Source organism: Chelonoidis abingdonii, chromosome 1 (assembly GCF_003597395.2).
Source record: "Chelonoidis abingdonii isolate Lonesome George chromosome 1, CheloAbing_2.0, whole genome shotgun sequence".
Lineage (NCBI taxonomy): Eukaryota > Metazoa > Chordata > Testudines > Testudinidae > Chelonoidis > Chelonoidis abingdonii.
In genome coordinates, this window is record NC_133769.1 from 228,955,031 (window position 1) to 228,973,586 (window position 18,556).

The 18,556-nt window shown below is 42.8% G+C and overlaps 1 protein-coding gene across 2 annotated transcripts in view; it reads left to right on the forward strand.

The window, feature by feature from the left end:
- MAP3K15 (mitogen-activated protein kinase kinase kinase 15) overlaps positions 1–18,556 on the forward strand; it is a 194,637-nt gene that overhangs the window by 121,099 nt on the left and 54,982 nt on the right. For both annotated transcript variants that reach the window (XM_032777972.2, XM_032777971.2), the window contains 4 exons: positions 2,753–2,886; positions 3,855–3,982; positions 9,682–9,812; positions 10,077–10,182. In XM_032777972.2, coding sequence (XP_032633863.1) covers positions 2,753–2,886; positions 3,855–3,982; positions 9,682–9,812; positions 10,077–10,182 — 499 coding nt within the window. The remainder of the gene's footprint in view (positions 1–2,752; positions 2,887–3,854; positions 3,983–9,681; positions 9,813–10,076; positions 10,183–18,556) is intronic.

Sequence of the window (18,556 nt, forward strand, 5' to 3'; positions counted from 1 at the left end):
ATGAAAAATTTTCTTGTCAGTTTTTTTTATTTTCTTCTTCTCAAATTCAAGCTGATGGAATGAGCCCTTTCGCACTTAGCCTCTTCATGGATATGAAAGGGCAGTTAACAAAATCTTTGTATTGTGATGTCCCACAATGGCCCATTTAGTTTTGACAGGCCTTCTTGATGATTGGGAGATGATCCCTCCTGATTGAGTTCAGAGTTTCAGAGCAAACATTTTTTACAGTCATAAATCAAAAACTTAAATATTATCATATAGCATGTGATAAAGATATAAGTGAGACTAATGCATGCAGCAACCTACAAGCATTTCATAGAGTCTAAACACTAAATACGTTAGAAGTCTAATACCCATCTGAACTGTACTAACACAGAGGTTAAACAGACTGGTTTCCAACAATGAATTTGTCAGTGCTCAGCTGACGCCTTAAACCTTGGCAAGGGCTCACACTCAGTCCGCCAATGTCGCAGTGACAATATGAAAAATGCTAGGTGACATGTTCTTGATGGACTTGACGAGAAAGCCTCACCTGGAAACCATACATGGTATTAAGGGGGAAATAAACTTTGGAAGGAAAAAGAAAACCTGTGATCTTTCAGTTTTCAGTCAAAACTCTTGTGATTATGAGTGTCATCTGGGTAAAGGGCTGCATGACAGAGACAATGGTAGCATTTGAAAATGATTGTAACTTGGAGTAAAAGCTGCTGTTAACGAGGATTTAGATTTAGAACTAGAGCCAATTTGGGGATTCTTTGAACCAAGTGGGATTTACTTATATTACCTTTGGTGCACATCTGGACATTAATACTGAGGAAGTTTCTATCACTGGAAAAGTTGTGACTGAATCCCAAATAGGAAATCCCCTAGGCCTGGGAACTCCAGACTGTGTGCCTTGACCAAGGTCTTAGGAGGAACACCTGCTTGTTCATAACCGCAGTTGAATCACTCACCAAGGAGGCTCAGTAGTTGATCATGTGCACAGATTTTCTGCAGTGGCAAACTGGTATGGATTTATTATCCTCCTAAAGAAAACAGAATGGAAACATATTAAATTGCACCAGGTACACAGTCTACTAAACCTACTGTCAAGCACTGAATTACACATCTCAGTAGACTTCACATATCCTGGGAAGCATGCTAGGGAACATGGACTGTTTCTCTAGGCTGAGAAGAATTACCTTAGGACTCGTCTGTTGCATAGCTGCACCCTGACCTCAAACTCTGTCATGCAGCTGTATCATGCCATAACTGTGAAACCTGGGTGTGCTACTGCCAAAGAACTTGACAAGTTTTACGTGTGACACTTTGGTCAATTGTGCATGTCAAATAACAGGATAATGTTGGAACTTTGAAGAGCTAAAACATGGAAAATGAAACTATATTAAGGCTACGTTAATCCAAGTACAGATCCACTGAGTAGGTGTTAGGGTTAAACAACAACAGAACTCCTTAGCATGTTCTGTACAGTGATACGAAGATGGGGATCATTTTGTAAATGAACAGAGAATTTTGAAGGCATATTGAAACAGCAGCAACTTAACTCAGGATATGCTCGAAGAAGACAGATCTCGAGGTTGCATTCAGTTCTATTGCATGACATGGACATATTTGACATTGCAGAAAAAATGGTATCATGAGAGAAGTGTCTATTAATTACAGCAGTAAAAAAAATTAAAAATAATGTTACCCAGGTAGGAAATTCATATAGACACAGCATGTGAAGCCTGAAGTCTCGCAGATTGTGCATAAACAGCCATTTGGATTTGGGAAGGAACAAGGGGAAGTCTACATGCTCCAGTCGTTCATCTTGGACATTATAAAGCTACACACCTCTTTAAAAAAAAAAAATCTCTGTTTTCTGTTTGTGTACAAGCTTTCAAAATGTCCTACGCTAATTCCTCACTCTCAGATTTGTATATGAATCAAGACTGCACTGTTTAACCCATCTCTCATAATTGAGGTTCATTTAGTGCCTGTGAATTTGCTTCATGCATCAATAGGCCTTTTGTCTGCAGAGGTCTTTGCAACACGAGCTCTCTACAATGAGGTCACAGTAGTGGACCAGATCCTCAGATGGTGTAAACCACTGTAGCACCATTGAAGTCAGTCACCTGCACCGATTTATACTAGCTGAGGATATGACCCAGTATGTTCCAACAGAAATGTATACAACTACTTAGTTTTGTATTTTTAATTTCATTTTAGAAGATCAGCTTTAAGGCTGTCAATTAATCTCAGTTAATGCAAGTGATTAATTCAAAACAAACTAACTTGATTAAAAAATTAATTGCAATTAATTGCATTTTTAATTGCACTGTTAAAAAGAAATAATGGAATACCAATTAAAATTTATTATAGATATTTTTGGATGTTTTCTACATTTTCAAATATACTGATTTCAATTACAACACAGAATACAAAGTGTACAGTGCTCACTTTATGTTATTGTTTTTGATTATAAATATTTGCACTGTTTGGGCCCAATCCTGTATTCCATATTAAGGTAAAATTCCCTTTGAGTAAATCTATTTAGCAATTATGTATCTGGACTCCTGTTAGGGAAGGCCACATTTTATAAAGCAAAAAGTAAATAATTAATGCCCAGTGAGTTTTTAAAAATTATGTATGTATGTATGTATGTATAGACCAATATATGTTTCATCATTCTTACAAAAACTTATTTGCAATCTGAAAGGTGGCTGCAGTTGTAACCATTTATGTACCATTACGTATACCTTTCTGCTTTCAGTATGAATATGACTATGATGAAAATGGCGATAGAGTGATATTAGGGAAAGGTACTTATGGAATAGTTTATGCTGGAAGAGATCTTAGCAATCAAGTCCGAATAGCCATCAAGGAAGTCCCTGAGAGAGACAGCAGGTGAGTCTTGGGCCTTGTCTACACTACAAGGGAAAGTCTATCTAAGCTATGCAATTTAAGTTATGTGAATAGCGTAACTCAAGTCAACATAGCTTAGATCTACTTACCGCGGGATCCTCACTACATGATGTCGATGGGAGATGCTCTCCCGTCAACTCCCCTTACTCTTCTTAATTGGTGGAGTATAGGAATCAACAGGAGAGTGATCTGTGGTCGATTTAGCAGGTCTTCACTAGACCCCCTAAATTGATTACCGATGCATCGATCAGCACATGTCGATCCCCTGGTAAGTGTAGACAGACTCTCAGTGTAGTAATAAACCTGCATCGCCAATGAGAAATGCAGTTTGTTGCTAAGACTTTTTTCCTTCTAAAATGGATTTATGTATAATGGTTTGTAGTATAATATTCCAATGCATGATCATTGAATTAATCTATATAAAATATGGCTTTAATCATTCTGTTTAGGGACAACTTTAATGTCTTCCTCTTTTCCCAGTACTACCAAACCACCAAAAATATGTGCTAATTTGATAAAATCCTTTGTGGGGATCAGGATTTTGTAATTGTTTGAATAAAGAGTCCAACATTATTTCCTGGAATATTTTAGGTAAGAAACAGTTTGTTTTCCATGTAGCAATCCAATCATATTTTATCCTTTTTTGAGAAAGGGTTTTAAACCATTTGAATATGTCAAACGTAAAGCTGGAAAATGCTAGGAAGAGATGCATGTGCATCTCTATCTTTGTGGGAAGCTTTTCTTGCACTCCATTGCTTTATTTTTTCTGAAAGGCCAGCCAGTCAAGCTGCATTTTGAGTTTAGTGACTAGAAGGTTTTGGGGGACTTGGATGAAACCACTAAACTCATTTTATTTGTAAACCAGGATTTAAAACTAGGTCTCCAAAGATGTTAGTCTAGTATATTTGCATAAATCTTCAACTGATCCTCAATTTACTACTTCTTGATAGATATTCTCAGCCACTGCATGAAGAGATCGCGCTGCATAAATATCTAAAGCATCGGAACATTGTCCAGTACCTTGGTTCTGTCTCTGAAGATGGGTACATTAAAATCTTTATGGAGCAGGTGCCAGGAGGTTTGTATCATTCTGGACTGGGATTTTCAAAGGCACCTAAGGGTATTAGGAATCTAACTCCTGGGAACAGTCAATAGGAGTGGGGCACTTAAATGCTTTAGGAACTTCACTAATCCCAGAACTAATGCGTTGCTACACTGTAGGTGTCCTTCCTGTTGAGAAATTAATTGCAAGTGGCATTTTTCTGTTTATAAGCAGATTCTCTGTATGTGAACAATAGATATGAAGGGTACAGTTCTCGAGATCCTGTGAAATCCCTTTCTATAATAATTACACACATGCAAACTATGCTAAAATAATAATAGTAAGGTCAAAAAGTAGAGCACTCAGAAATTAAGAAATGCTAGAAGTAAGGTTATTTCCCCTTTGGCCCAAGCAGTTAGCCAGTATTCGGGGCGTTGCTGTTAGGAGGAGGACTTGATGATAGGAGTCAGTTATTTCTTTAGTGCAATCCTAATGTACACTAATTCCAGTTTCCCCGGACAAAGAAGAGACAAATAACAGGGGGCAGTTTCCTTACTCATAATTTCCAAGTACAGCCCCTCCACTTGATTCTGTGCCTCAGCGAGCTTTTTCTCTCTGCCACATCTCAGGATCTTGCTCATGACTCTTCTCTCTGTCTTCTGGCTTTCTCCCTTTGGCTTTCTGCCCCTCATGCACACACTGTTCATCAAACAAAAATCTAACTCCTGTGTGTGCAGCCAAGGAACCCCTCAGATCATATGGCTTAGCTTCTGATCAGATTTTGGCATGAGGCCTTGGGGGGTGGGTTTTTTGTTTCCAGCTATCTCATTACATAAAGAGGCTTAGTTGCCCCTATCATTTAGACTGAAAAAAGAGTGCTCACTGCATCCATTGGTTTTAACTGTGTCTGGGGGTATTTTTTCTTCATAAAACTCAGTGAATAGAATAAAATTGCTCACTTAACAGACAGCTGTTCAATATTTGTTATCTCCTCACTGCACACAATTGCTCTAAAGACAGAATTATTAATTTAATCACAGGCTTTTCTATGGCACTCATCACTATAGTATAGGAGTGCATCACAATTGTTAATGAATTTGTTTTCACAATGCCTCAGTAAGACAAGGGAGTATCATTATACCCATTTTACAGATGGGAACTTAATGGCACAGAGAGATTAAGGTAAAAAATATAAACTAATGTTGGATACCCAATTTGAGATAGCTGGGACCTGATTTTTCAGAATACTTAGCATTAGTTAGCACTTCATATGTTCAAAGCACGGCTCCTATTGACATCAGTTGCTACTATGAGTGCTTGGCATTTCTGTAAATCAGACCCTCAGCCATCAAGTAGACCACCCAAAAATGAGGAAAACACAATTAATAACCACTCATGAAAAGTTTGGGTTAAATGTCTTGCCTAGCATCACATAAAGAACTCTGTGGCACAGGCAGGGATGAATCCAGTTCTCCAGAGCATCATTCAACTGCCTTAACCACAAGACAATCCTTTCTCTTCCTGCAATTGCCTGCCTCGTTTACTACATGCCTTCCAAATTCTGCAACAAATGAGACCGGGTCCTGTAGACTACAGCTTCTTTCACTACACAACCCTGATTCATCCCCAGAGCAGGTCCAGCCTGTGCACTGAATGAGGCAGGGATCCTGGAGGGAAAATATTATGTGATCAGGTAATTAAAGACTGGATTATAATGCACGCACACAAGGGGACCACCTTAATTCTGGCATTTCCTAACTTTTGTCTGCTTAATAATAATGCTTTTTTTTCCCTGCGTGTATAATTGCCTAGGTTTTTAAAAATGTAAACTGAAGTTAAATCTGTGGCAACATATTGATACCCACATAGTTCATTTGCATGGCTCTAACTTTTAGAAGAGAGACTGAGGGAACTGGACTTATTTAGTCTGCAGAAGAGAAGAGGAGGGGTGGGAATTTGATAGCAGCTTTCCACTACCTGAAGGAAGGTTCCAAAGAGGATGGAACTAGGCTGTTCAGTGGTGGCAGGTGACAGAACAAAGAGCAATGGTCTCAAGTTGCAGTGGGGGAGGTATAGTTTGGATATTAGGAAAAACTATTTCACTAGGAGAGTGGTGAAGCACTGGAATGGGTTACCTAGGGAGGTGGTGGAATCTCCATCCTTAGAGGTTTTTAAGGCCCGGCTTGACAAAGCCTTGGCCGGGGTGATTTAGTTGGTCTTGGGCTAGATGACGACCTGAGGTCTCTTCCAACCCTAATCTTCTATGATTTTGTGATCCAATACACAGTTCACTGCCAACTGAGCTAAGAGAGTAGCAGTAGTAGATTCTCATGCTCTCTGTGGACCAGCACTAGAGGGGAATGAGACACACACTTTGCCTGGACCCAGCATGACCCACAGCAGCTCAGAGATACAATTGCAGGGAAAGTCGTGTTCTATCCTGGGTGGAAACATGCCCTGTGCAAATGAAATGTTATGGGATTTTAACCACTAAATTCACCAAATTCTCTATTGAGCATGGATGAAATGCAGTTTTTGTTTTCCAAAGGCTGATAAAGGCAGGTGTCAAATTTGGATTAGATTTTTTCAGACAGATGTCAAAAAGTATGCCCTGACACAGAGGCCACCTCCCGCCAAATTTAAAATTCCTGTTCCAAATTGCCAGAAATTTTAAACATGGGTAAAACAAGATAATTTCCTTAAGTCCTATTCTCTGAAATGGCTGAACTATTTACTGAAATGTTTCAAAAAACATTCATCCTGAGGCTGGCACCCAGCATGGTAAATTCATCCCAAATAGTTAAAAGTTTGGCAAAAGTTATAAGCAATTGAAAACAGGATCTTCTAATGGGAAGGAGATCAGTGGGGGCAAAATACCTAAATGATTTCAAGACTGAGCTTAATAAGTTTTTGGAGGGGCTGGTATGATGAGACTGCCTACAATGACATGTAGCTGATCTGCGACTTCTAGGAGCAAATATCTCCAATGGCTGGTGATGGGACATTAGCTGGAGAGGGCTCTACGTTACTTCAGAGAATTCTTTTCCAGGTATCTGGCTAGGGGGTCTTAGGATCTAACTGGCTGCCATATTTGGGTCAGGAAGGAATTTTCTCTTGGGTCAGATTAGTAGAGATTTTTTTTTGCCTTCCTCTGCAGCATGAGATTGTGTGCAGATTTAAACAAATGTAAATGGTGAAGTCTCTGTAACTTGAAGTTTTTAACCATGATTTGAGGACTTCAGTAACTCAGCCAGAGGTTAGGGGTCTCTTACAGGAGTGGGTGGGTGAGGTTCTGTTGCCTGCAATGTGCAGGAAGTCAAACTAGATGATCACAATGGTACCTTCTGACCTTACAGTCTCTGAGTCTAAGTGACAGGTAACCTTTTTAATAGCTGGTGGTATTAGCCTCCTCACCCCATAATAATTCCGAGACAAAAGCTTTGTTTAAGTGGAAGGTAAATATCAATAATTTGAGGGTAAAAATCCTTACTAGTAGTTTACCAAAGCTATTAAAGAGGCAGGAAAATCAAAGTTAAGGTTAAACCTCCAAGACACAGACTCAAAAAGGGTAATTCAGAGTGCATTTTAAAAATACATTTGGGAGGCACGAGACGATAATCCTGCATCCATTTCACTCCCGTCTTTAGGCTCCCACTGCCTCCTGATTGTAATGTGCTTGCTTGCTAACACTGCAGCACACATGCACCGACTTTCTGATTTCCCCGTGGGTGCTCCACCCCTGCTTTGCCCCAGGCCTCACCCCCAGTCCAACCCTTCCCGTAAGGCTCCACCCTCTGTCCACCTCGTCCCACCCCCGCTTTTCCCCTTCCCATTCTGCCACCGTGTGCCCCACCCTCGTTCTGCCTTTTCCTGCCCCTGCACCCCCCTTTCCCCCACCCCAGCACCTCTTGTCCGCCACTGAACACCTGAGCCCACATTATTTTTTTGGTGGGTGCTCCAGCCCCAGAGCACCCATGGAATCAGCGCCTGTGCTGCCATGCTAACATAATGGCACATGCTTGTGCTAAATTCATCCCAGCATCTCCAGTCACTGTCCTCCCCCGGACAGTACCAGCTGCTGTTGCTTACCTGGTGCTTTATTCTGTCCATGCACTCCTCCTCCCATATATGTTGTAGTGCACTCTGAATAGCTGCTGGAGACAGCAAATGACTGCGCTAAAACTTACATTTCTTCAGCACCAACTAGCTTTAAAGGGACGGCTATTTAGAAAACCTGTGGCTGAATTCTGTCAGGAAACTTCCAACTCGGAAAGCTGTTGGCATGGATTGAAAACTCCCTCAAGTATGTTTGCTAGAACTTAAGTAGAGCCCATTGTAAATTCTGTGCCTGACTTATCATAAGCAGAAACTGTTGCAGAAAATGCTGCTATGTGAGCCAAGAACTTGGTCTGTTTAAAAAGATTAAATCTGGTTCACTATCTCCACTAAGTAGGAGAAATAACAGTAACCCATCTTGCAATCTGAGTGTAGGAGGCCTCCAGCCCCTGATTTCTTTCTGGAACATTCTTTCCTCTACCTCCATCTATTCCCAGGGGCAGGGCCGGTGCAAGGATGTTTGGCACCCTAGGTAAAACTTCCACCTTGTGCCCTCCCCCGTCCCTGAGCCCCGCCCTGAGGCATCCCCCCACGGCAGCTCCCACCTTCTGCGCTGAGGCACTCCCCTGTGGCAGCTCCCCATCCCCCACGCTCCGCCTTGAGGCACGCCCCTCAGCTCACCCCTGCTCCGAGCACGAGCACCCCAAGTATGCCGTCGCTGCTTCACTTCTCCCGCCTCCCAGGCTTGCAGTGCCTAAGCTGATTGGCGCCGCGAGCCTGGGAGGTGGGAGAAGTGAAGCAGCCATGGCGAGCTTAGGGAGGTGGTGGAGCAAGGTTGAGCTGGGGCTGGGAGTTCCCCTGCGTGCTGCCCCCCTCCCCCCCACTTGCTGCAGGCGGCCCTCCCTGCGCTCCCCTGCCCCAGCTCCCTCTGCCTAAATGCTAGTGGCAACCAGGGCAGCCGAAGATCTGGCCGCTGTGGTCGCTGACAAAGAGAATGTCGCCCTCCAAATCCTTGCACCCTAGGCAACCGCCTAGGCCGCCTAAATGGTTGCACCGGCCCTGTCCAGGAGTCAAGGCTATATTAACAAATCAAAGGGAGGTGTGTTTAGACTATTTTGCTGTCAGACTAGATCACCTTCTCTTAACTTACATAGTTTATCGTATTTCATGTGTCATATTATGACATTCACCTGAGTCCACGCTGCTTTTCATTAACTTCCAGATTGTGGCTGATCCTAACATGCACACCTAAGGGCTTAAAGGGGAGTGAGACCAGTCCTACCCTGGCATACAGCTTCCTCGCATCATGGTTTAAGGCACGGGTTGTGCATTAGTTACTTTCTGCCCCTTTCAGTCAAACAGGTGGTGGAGATGGGTAGGAAATGGGTAGACACTTTGCTCTGCCATTCCCCTGATGTGCCAGTAATGGAGCTGAGCTGGCATGAAAAGGGAAATAACCTGCATCCAGTTAAAGACTGCAATAAATCACTTCTGCCTGGAGGAAGTAGGTGACCAGCAAAGTCTTGGGCTTATCCTGGAGTGCTGTAGCTACACCCCACCACCATCCTCAGGACATTGACCTGAGGTTCAGCCTAGCTCTAAATTTATTATTACTGACCTCCAAAAGTTGACCTTGTGACTATGCTATCCTGACATGTTTTCCTCTTTATCTAACCCAGGAAGCCTCTCTGCTCTTCTAAGGTCAAAATGGGGCCCAATGAAAGAACCCACAATAAAATTTTACACCAAGCAGATTCTGGAAGGGCTTAAATATCTCCATGAGAACCTGATTGTACACAGAGATATAAAGGTGAATTTTCTCCAGGTGTTGTATTTTGTACAGTAGAGGCGAGTGTGAGTGTGTGTGTGGGGATTTATTTCAGTACCTCTCGCAAGATAATTAATTTTGTTATAAACAGAAGTCATACTTTTGGTAGGAAGGAGCTTTTAAAAAACAACAACAAAACACTACCACTACCCCTGGCAGTTTCCTTTGTAAAAAGTGTTATCATCATCTTTGTTATCAATCTTGCTGGAATCTGTTTACATCTATCTGTCTTTTTGTTGTCTCCAGGGAGATAATGTTCTGGTGAACACATATAGTGGAGTGGTAAAAATTTCTGATTTTGGGACTTCCAAGCGACTTGCAGGTATCAATCCATGTACGGAGACATTTACAGGTAAGAGGAACCAAACATATTTCTGAACAGTCTCCTCTTTGGTGGTGGTGGTTTGATGCTGTAGTTAGCATTCTTATTTAGGATTCAGTTTTGGGTTCCTCACAGATCCAAAGTGCCTGTTGAAGCCACCAAGAGCTTTTGGTCGGCAAAGAAAGACGGGACTTTCTGCTTTGAAGAAAACAAAGAAAGTAGATTGGTGTAGGTCACATGTAAGGATAGGCTTCTTTTTTTCTTCTTAAGGAGCCTATTTAAACCTTCTAATTTAAAATCTTAGACCAAAAATATCTGTGAAAAGTTTTATTGCAAAACTTTAAACTCCTGCACCTCACAAAATACCACAAACTGCAGCATACGAATCAGTGAGAACCTAATTTTGACTGACAAAGCTTTCAAAACTTTTATTTTTGTAGCCAGATCCTCTGAAGATGTTTTTCCTATAGTCAGTTAAGTGTGCTGTGTGTGTTTTAAACAATAAAATAGTGTTGTGCCAATAACAAATAGTTAAAATGTGAACTAAAATTGGGCCTACATAATTTTATGTATGTCATCCTTTGTAAGAAAACCAGAGGAATTACATGACCACTGCCAGAGTGAGATGACGGGAAAGGTATTTTATCGTTCTTTAGAAGCTGGAGGCCATTTTCTGTCTTCACCATCTATGACCAATCACAATATCTATGTAACTTTTTCCAAACTTAAAAAGATTGCTGCCATTTTGCAGGCCAGTAGATAATGTGCTCTGTGATTTTTAGGAAATAGATAGTTCTAAGGATGAGGAAAATATTATCCTTCCTGTTTTTTGCTGTTCAGACTGAGCAAAAAATTGAGTAATTACGTAAGCATATTTTTCTTTTCCTGACTGTAACTTCTTTGTTACACAGCAAGTTTTCCTTCCCCCTTGACTTTGCAAGCTTTTACTTCCTTTCCTGTGTGAGTTCTTTTGGTTTTATGCAAATCAGAATCTGGCTAAAACCAGCCAGCCTTTTATTTTCAAACAATGTGAGCTCTTTTTTAATTGACCATAACAAACAATGGGTGAGCCAGTTTGTCTGTGTGCTATAATTAACTTCTCAAACTAAAGTATTCAACATAAAGACTCATGTCTAATTTATTTCATATTAAAATACAATTTAAGAAAGTATGCATTCATGAATTACCAAATGAATAAGAGGGATTTTTAACCAAAATTTACTAGTTTTAGTTAAATATTGAAAGAGAAATTAAATCTGTAGAAATAAAGGCCAGTAGTATTTCATGTAAAAATTGAAATACTTGAAAAAAAAAGTTGTAATCATTTTAGTATCTTTGGGGACCATATGGTATTAAGTTTATGAATGGTTCATGTATCACTTTGGGCTAGTGATTGTATGAAACTCTGGGGAGGGAGAGAGCTAAAAACAGTGAGAGGGTGATTAAAGTAAATCACTTAGGTTGTAAATGCCTCTAGAGAGGTACCACCCCCAGAAAGGCTTATATATACTGGTTCGAGATGAGTTTTCCAGATGCCAACAGACTAAGAAAGGGCTTTTGGTATAAAAAGGCTGAGTTGAGCCTTTTTTGATTCAGCAAATGGATAGGACCTTCTTCCCAACCAGTGTGGAAGGGTTGGAATGATTTTGGCTTACTAGGGCCCCATAAGACTGAAGATTGACCTCTAGTGAGTTTTAGCATGCATATAGGAACTTTTATTGACTTTTGCGTATTTTCTTTGTAATGCTTTTACCTTAAGGATAAATGTATTCTTCTTCGAGTGATTGCTCATATCCATTCCAGGTAGGTGTGTGCGTGCCGCGTGCACAGCCGTCGGAGAAACTTTTACCCTAGCAACACTCAGTGGGTCGGCTGGGTGCCCCCTGGAGTGGCGCCACCATGGCACCACATAAATACCCCAGCCGACCCGGCCACCCTTTAGTTCCTTCTTACCGCCCGTGTTGGTCGTTAGAACAGTGGAGTGCAGTTTACCTGACCTCCGCATTTTCCCTAGCTAATCGCTCGTTTTTTGTTCTTTGTTACTTAATCATTCTTGTTTTACATAGTTAATTAGTTTATTGACAGTTTAAAGTTATAGTTGTTAGTGTAGTTTTTGTTAGTAATAGTTTTTCCGGCGGGTTGGGCTCTTCCTACCACACGTCCAGTACCGTAGCCATGCCTGGCTCGAGGGCTTTTGCATTATCGACAGACCTGCAATAGGCAATGCCCGACAGGAGATCCCCACGACTCCTGTCTTAAGTGTCCTTGGAGGAAATCGCATTTATCTTCTAAGTGCCCATGAGACACGGAAGAGAGGCGGGACGCGCTAGACTCCGGCAGTCCTTATGGAAGCAGCATTAAGGCTTTCCCCCTCGCCAGCGAACCGAGTACTAGCAGCAAGTGAGTGACGCCGCCCCCTTGGCACCCCGAGCACGGTCAGCACCCGCAAGGCTCCTCGGCACTGCGGCCAGCCGATACGCCATCCTCTCTGCCAATTTAAAGAAGGAAAACCACGCCACTGCGCGCGCTCCCCTCTCCTCCAGAGGTTCGAAGTCGTGCTAAGCTCTCGACGGGCTCCTCTATCCCGTCCGTGCGCACCGCCAGGCAGAGACTGTAACCAAAGCAGCCGCCGGGGTCAACCGGTCCCCGGTTTGCAACGCGCCGCCCTAAACTAGCCATGTTTGAGACTCCAGCCCCCCACCAAGGGCCCATCCCGCGAGTCGTGCCTGGAAGCTCCCTCAGGCGACGCTGCCATCTGTCGAGCTATACCTTAGCACCAAATTATATACGAGACGACCAATGCCCACGACCTTTTCAGCGCGCGCCAAGAAGGAACCTCATTGCCCTGATGCACACTTCGGCACTTTTTTCGTAGCCCGTGCCGCTCGGCACCGCCAAGGTCCCAATGTGAACTCTCTCCAGAGGCAAAGCCGCTCGTACACCCACACGCCCCTCTGTCACCAACCGGGAGCGGCTGGCGCGGATGGCCACCGCGCACAGCATACAGACGGCTCCCACTCTCCCATCGCCGCTCCACATCTCGGCGTATCTCCAAGCCGCTCCCGTCAACACTCGGCATCAAGCGAAGGAAACCAGTTTCACATCGAGCAACCAGAGCTCACGACGGTCGCGGCACCAGGCTCACCTCGAGCACGCACACACGACGGGCAAGCTGCTCCGCCGTCGCAAGCACCGCCGGCTTCCACCCCTCCCACCGCCACGCCCCGGTCCCCTTGACCATCACTCTTCGCATCCCCACAGTAACCGCCATTTCGCTTCTGGAAGCCACGGCACACCCCCTCGTCGAGCTCTCCGCCATGCCTCATTGCGACTTTCTCGTCTCCACCCCCAGAGCCCCGATCTCGCCATACCAGGCTTGACCCGGTCGAACCTGCGCCCGGCAGCAGAGCTGGTCGCAGGTCCCCGGGTCCGGGCTCACAGCGGTACAAAGATCCACGTACTGCACCGGTCCCACAAGACCCCAGAGCTGCCTCGATCTATTGGCACTTCATGTGAGCCACACGGTTTGGCGGCACTCCGGTGGCCGGCTGGTCAGGAGTCCCCAGGCCTCCTCGCGGCGAGGTAGTTACTATTAGCGGGACCCGAGATACTGACATGGCCGCGGACGGTTTCAAGTATGCACGTCCTCTTCCTTCCCCCGGATGCAGGACAGCAGCAATGGCCTTTTTGGACACCCTGGGCATACCATCAAGCCCAGGGTGCTCCCCTGGTCCCGGCCCCTACTCTTCCTTCGGAGCGCAGGGTGCCGGAAGCCACCGTGTCCCACCCTCCTCCGGCAGAGTCAGAGGACCATGTCATCCATCCTCCATACTCCCCGGAGCATCTCGAGCAGGAACGGCCACAGGAACACAGTGCCATTCAGGACCCACTCGTTCCCGGGATATCATCCTCCTCTTCCCCGGATGAAGCCGTGGCAGGGTCCTCTTCTTCGGGGCTGCCGCCAATAGATCTGAGAGCCCACCAGGACCTTCTCCGCCGGGTAGCTCTCAACATAAACCTCCCGGTTTGTGAAGGCTGGTTGGTAACTTGTAGACACTGTCATAGCCCCTGGAGAAAGGTTAATGACCGGTACTGGACCCCAGCCAGACTAACTGCAAGCTTAAGCCCCTGGTCTGGAGGGACAGAGATGTGAGTCTCTGCCCCAGAGAGGTGACAGCTGGGAGCCTGAAACCTTTTAAAAAAATGATAAATTTAACAGTAATAAGTCACCAGGACCAGATCCTCTCACAGATTAGTAACTGGTTAAGAAACAAGAAACCAGGGGTAGGAATAAATGGTCATTTTTCAGAATGGAAAGAGGTAAACAGTGGTGTCCCTCAAGAATCTGTATGGTGACTGGTGCTGTTCAACATATTCATAAATTATTTTGAAAAAGGGAAAACAGTAAGGTGGCAAAAATTACAGATGATACAAAATAACGCAAGATAGTTAAGTCCAAAGCAGACTGTAAAGTTACAAAGGGATGGCAACAAAATGGCAGATGAAATTCAATGTTAAATGCAAAGTAATGCTCATTGAAAAAACATAATCCTAAGTATACTTACAAAATGATGGGGGTCTAAATTAGCTGTTACCACTTGAGAAAGAGATCTTTCTGTCATCTTGCATAGTTCTTTGAAATCATCTGCTCAGTGTGCAGGGGCAATCAAAAATGCTAACAGAATGTTAGGAACCATTAGGAAAGGGATAGAAAATAAGACAGTAAATATAATGCCACTAGATAATGCCATGGTATGACCACACCTTGAATACTGAAAGCAGTTCTGGTTACCTCATCTCAAAAAAGATATATTAGAAATGGAAAAGGTACAGAGAAAGGCAACAAAAATGATTAAGGATATGGAACAGCTTCCATATGAGGAGAGATTAAAAAGACTAGGACTGTCCAGCTTGGAAGAGAGATGATTAAGGGGGGATGTGATAGAGGTATGTAAAATCATGAATGGTGTGGAGAAAGTGAGTAAAGAGGTGTTATTTATCTCTTCACATAACACACTAACCTGGGGTCACTCAATGAAATTAGTGACAGAGTCCTGTGGCACCTTATAGACTAACAGATGTATTGGAGCATGAGCTTTCGTGGGTTAATACCCACTTCGTCAGACGCATGTGGTGGAAATTTCCAGAGGCAGGTATAAATATGCACACAAGAATCAGTCTAGAGATAACAAGGTTAGTTCAATCAGGGAGGATGAGGCCCTCTTCTAGCAACTGAGGTGTGAATACCAAGGGAGGAGAAACTGCTTTTGTATTTGGCTAGCCAGTCACAGTCTTTGTTTAATGCTGAGCTGATGGTGTCAAATTTGCAAATGAACTGAAGTTTAGCAATTTCTCTCTGGAGTCTGATCCTGGAAAGTTTTTTTGCTGCAGGATGGCTACCTTTAAATCTGCTATTGTGTATCCAGGGAGTTTGAAGTGTTCTCCTACAGGTTTTTGTATATTGCCATTCCTAATATCTGACTTGTGTCCATTTAGCAATGAAATTAGTAGGGAGCAGGTTTAAAGCAAACAAAAGGAAGTACTTCTTCATGCAACACAGAGTCAACCTGTGGAACTTATTGCCAGGGGATGTTGTGAAGGCCAAAATTATAACTGTATTCAAAAAAGAATAAGGTAAGTTCATGGTGGATAGGTCCGTCACTGGCTGTTAGCCAAAATAGTTGGGGTACAACCCTGTGTTCTGAGTGTCCTTAAGCCTCGGTCTGCCAGATGCTGGTACTGGACGACAGAGATCACTTGATATTTCCCTATTCTGTTCATTCCCTCTGAAGCATCTGGCATTGGCCACTGTTGGAAGACAGGATATTGGGCTAGAAGGCCCATTGGTCTGTCCCAGTATCTCATTCTTATGTTCGTAGGTAAGTGGGTGCCTTGAAGAAGACCAGGATCAGGGTCAAAGGTGCAGGTAACCCTGAAATGATGACAGTTTTCACAAATATAATTTCTCTTGCAATAAAGACCAGTTCTATTTGATTTAAAAAATTGAAGTATTTCAAAGAAAAAATCTCATCACTTAACATTTTTTAAATGGCAAAGTAAAATTAAAGAGCAAGTTATAGTTATAACATTTGTAAAATTCATCAATCTTGATTCCTAATAAAATGCTGTACTTAAGTGAAATTAAAATATTATTTGTCAGGTTACATAGATCTGAGAGAGCCCATTTTGGAATACGTGAAATGACTATCTCTTTAGCTCCCAGACATGAAAACATGAAATACAAAAAATACAGTACGTTTTGGGGTAGAGTTTGGTTGAATCATTTCTTTAAGAAATTTCACCATAATTTTACGAATAAATTATTCAATAAATACTTCTTTATTATCCAGCTGCATAAACTATATGAATAAATAACAAAAATATATGTACAATTCTCATTAAATATTTGAAATAGAATACTTGCAATTGTTGTTTGCAAGTATTTGAGCAGTTCCATGCTGTTGTATAAAATAATGAGAACAGAACAGCATGCTCCACATGGTAACCATTTGAAATAGACGCATTTTAATACCATCCTAAAGGAACAATCAAATGACAGCATAAGAATAGTTGCCATGTTGTGACAAGAGCAGGTAACAATTTCATCTTGTTTCTGCATTCATCCCCTCCTACATTTTTTTCAGTGCTTTGTGTGGATATGTTTTACCTACATGTAACTGTAGTAGTCTCCACTGGGTATGTCCATACTAACACAGGCTGGTCTCCCTCAATTTGTCTTCAGATGGAACAAATCTACATTAGACCCTTTACATCCTTGTTTTATTTCCTGTCATGGAGTCTCCAACTATTTGATCATCTTAACATGTTCATTTCCATGGTGGAGAGCGTGCTGATTTCCTTTCTTATGGCTGGCCAAGTCACTGATCTGTTAAGTTCCATCAAATTACAGTTGTATACACTCTACCTTTTATTTGCATCTTTTTGTCACAGAAAACTGAAGTCAGCTCCCGCCATTTGTACCCACCCAACTTCAATACAATGCCAGGCTTCACTCAGGGGTACCACTGTCAGCAACCATTGGTCCTAGGAATTTAAATACTTCCGCTCTTCTAAGTTCACTGCCAGTGATATACATCATGCTGAGTCCTCCTCCCTCATTGAATGTTGGTAAGACCGAGGTTTTCTGTGTAGCCAAAGTGTTCTGTGTTGGTAAGACCGAGGCTTCTGTGTTCAAAGTTGGCTTGCAGGGGCTCACAGTCTTCCACATGTAGCACTAAGTCATCAGTGAACAGCATGTTCCAAGGTGGCTCCCTTCATGTAGTCTCACTTATTGCATTTATGACAATCACATATAAAAAGGGGGCTAAACACTGACCCATGATGCAGACCAATCTTTATTGGAAGTTCTCTACTGTAGTCCCATTTAATTTTGACTATAGTAGTCACTCCATCATACATATCTTGGATAAGAGGAACGAATCCTTCTGGCACACCTCTGCATCGCAAACTCCACCAAACTAATTCTCTTGGAACATGACCCTATGCTTTCTCTAGGTCCACAAAGACCATACCTAGTTGCCATCTCTCTTTTCTGAACTTTTCCATGCGGATTCATGGTGCAAATATGGCATCAACGGTGTTCCTTCCCAGCACAAATCCATACGGACCCTTCCAAATTTCAACCATTCCATGCAGATGCTTTTCAATAGTCCTTTCCCATAACTTTCATAGCATATGACTTCAACTTAATTGGACTATAATTAGTACGCAGTGTTAAATATCTCCTTTATGTTTCAGAATAGGTACCACAAAGCTTTTCATCTGGCATTTTTCTCTTTCTTACTTCTTCTGGCCCAGGTGCTTTCTCCTTGTTCATTTTCTCAAGTGCCTCTGCAACCTCTTCCTCTAGTATGCAATCTGTCATGCTCATGTTCAGCTTATATGTTCTTAATTCCACCATTTGGGTTCTCCTCATTCATCACACTTTCAAAAGAATCACTCCATACTTCGTTGATTGATTCACCATTTGTTTGCAAAATGCCATATACATTTCTAATGTAAGCAAACTTGCATCCTTTTCATCGTTTTCTCTCTTGCCTTGGCAAGTCTACAGATGGTCTTATCTCCCTTCTGTTCTCCTAGTCAGTTTAGTTCATCACAGGCCATACTTTTAGCTGTTGCAACACTTTTTCTAACCTCCTTTGTGCCTCCCCATATACCATCTTATCATTAGTGAAACCCACTGGCCTGCCATTTTTTGAAGATTGCCTTTTTTCCCCCTCAACAAATTCCCTAACTTGAGGATTTCATCACCAAGTGTTCCTTCTTATCCTTTTCAACACTGGTTTCATCTCTCCTAGGACGACATGTGCAGTTTTCAGCAAAGCTGACCTGAGTTTGAACCAGTTGTCCTCCACGCACCCCTGTGTGTATTCAGAAAGTC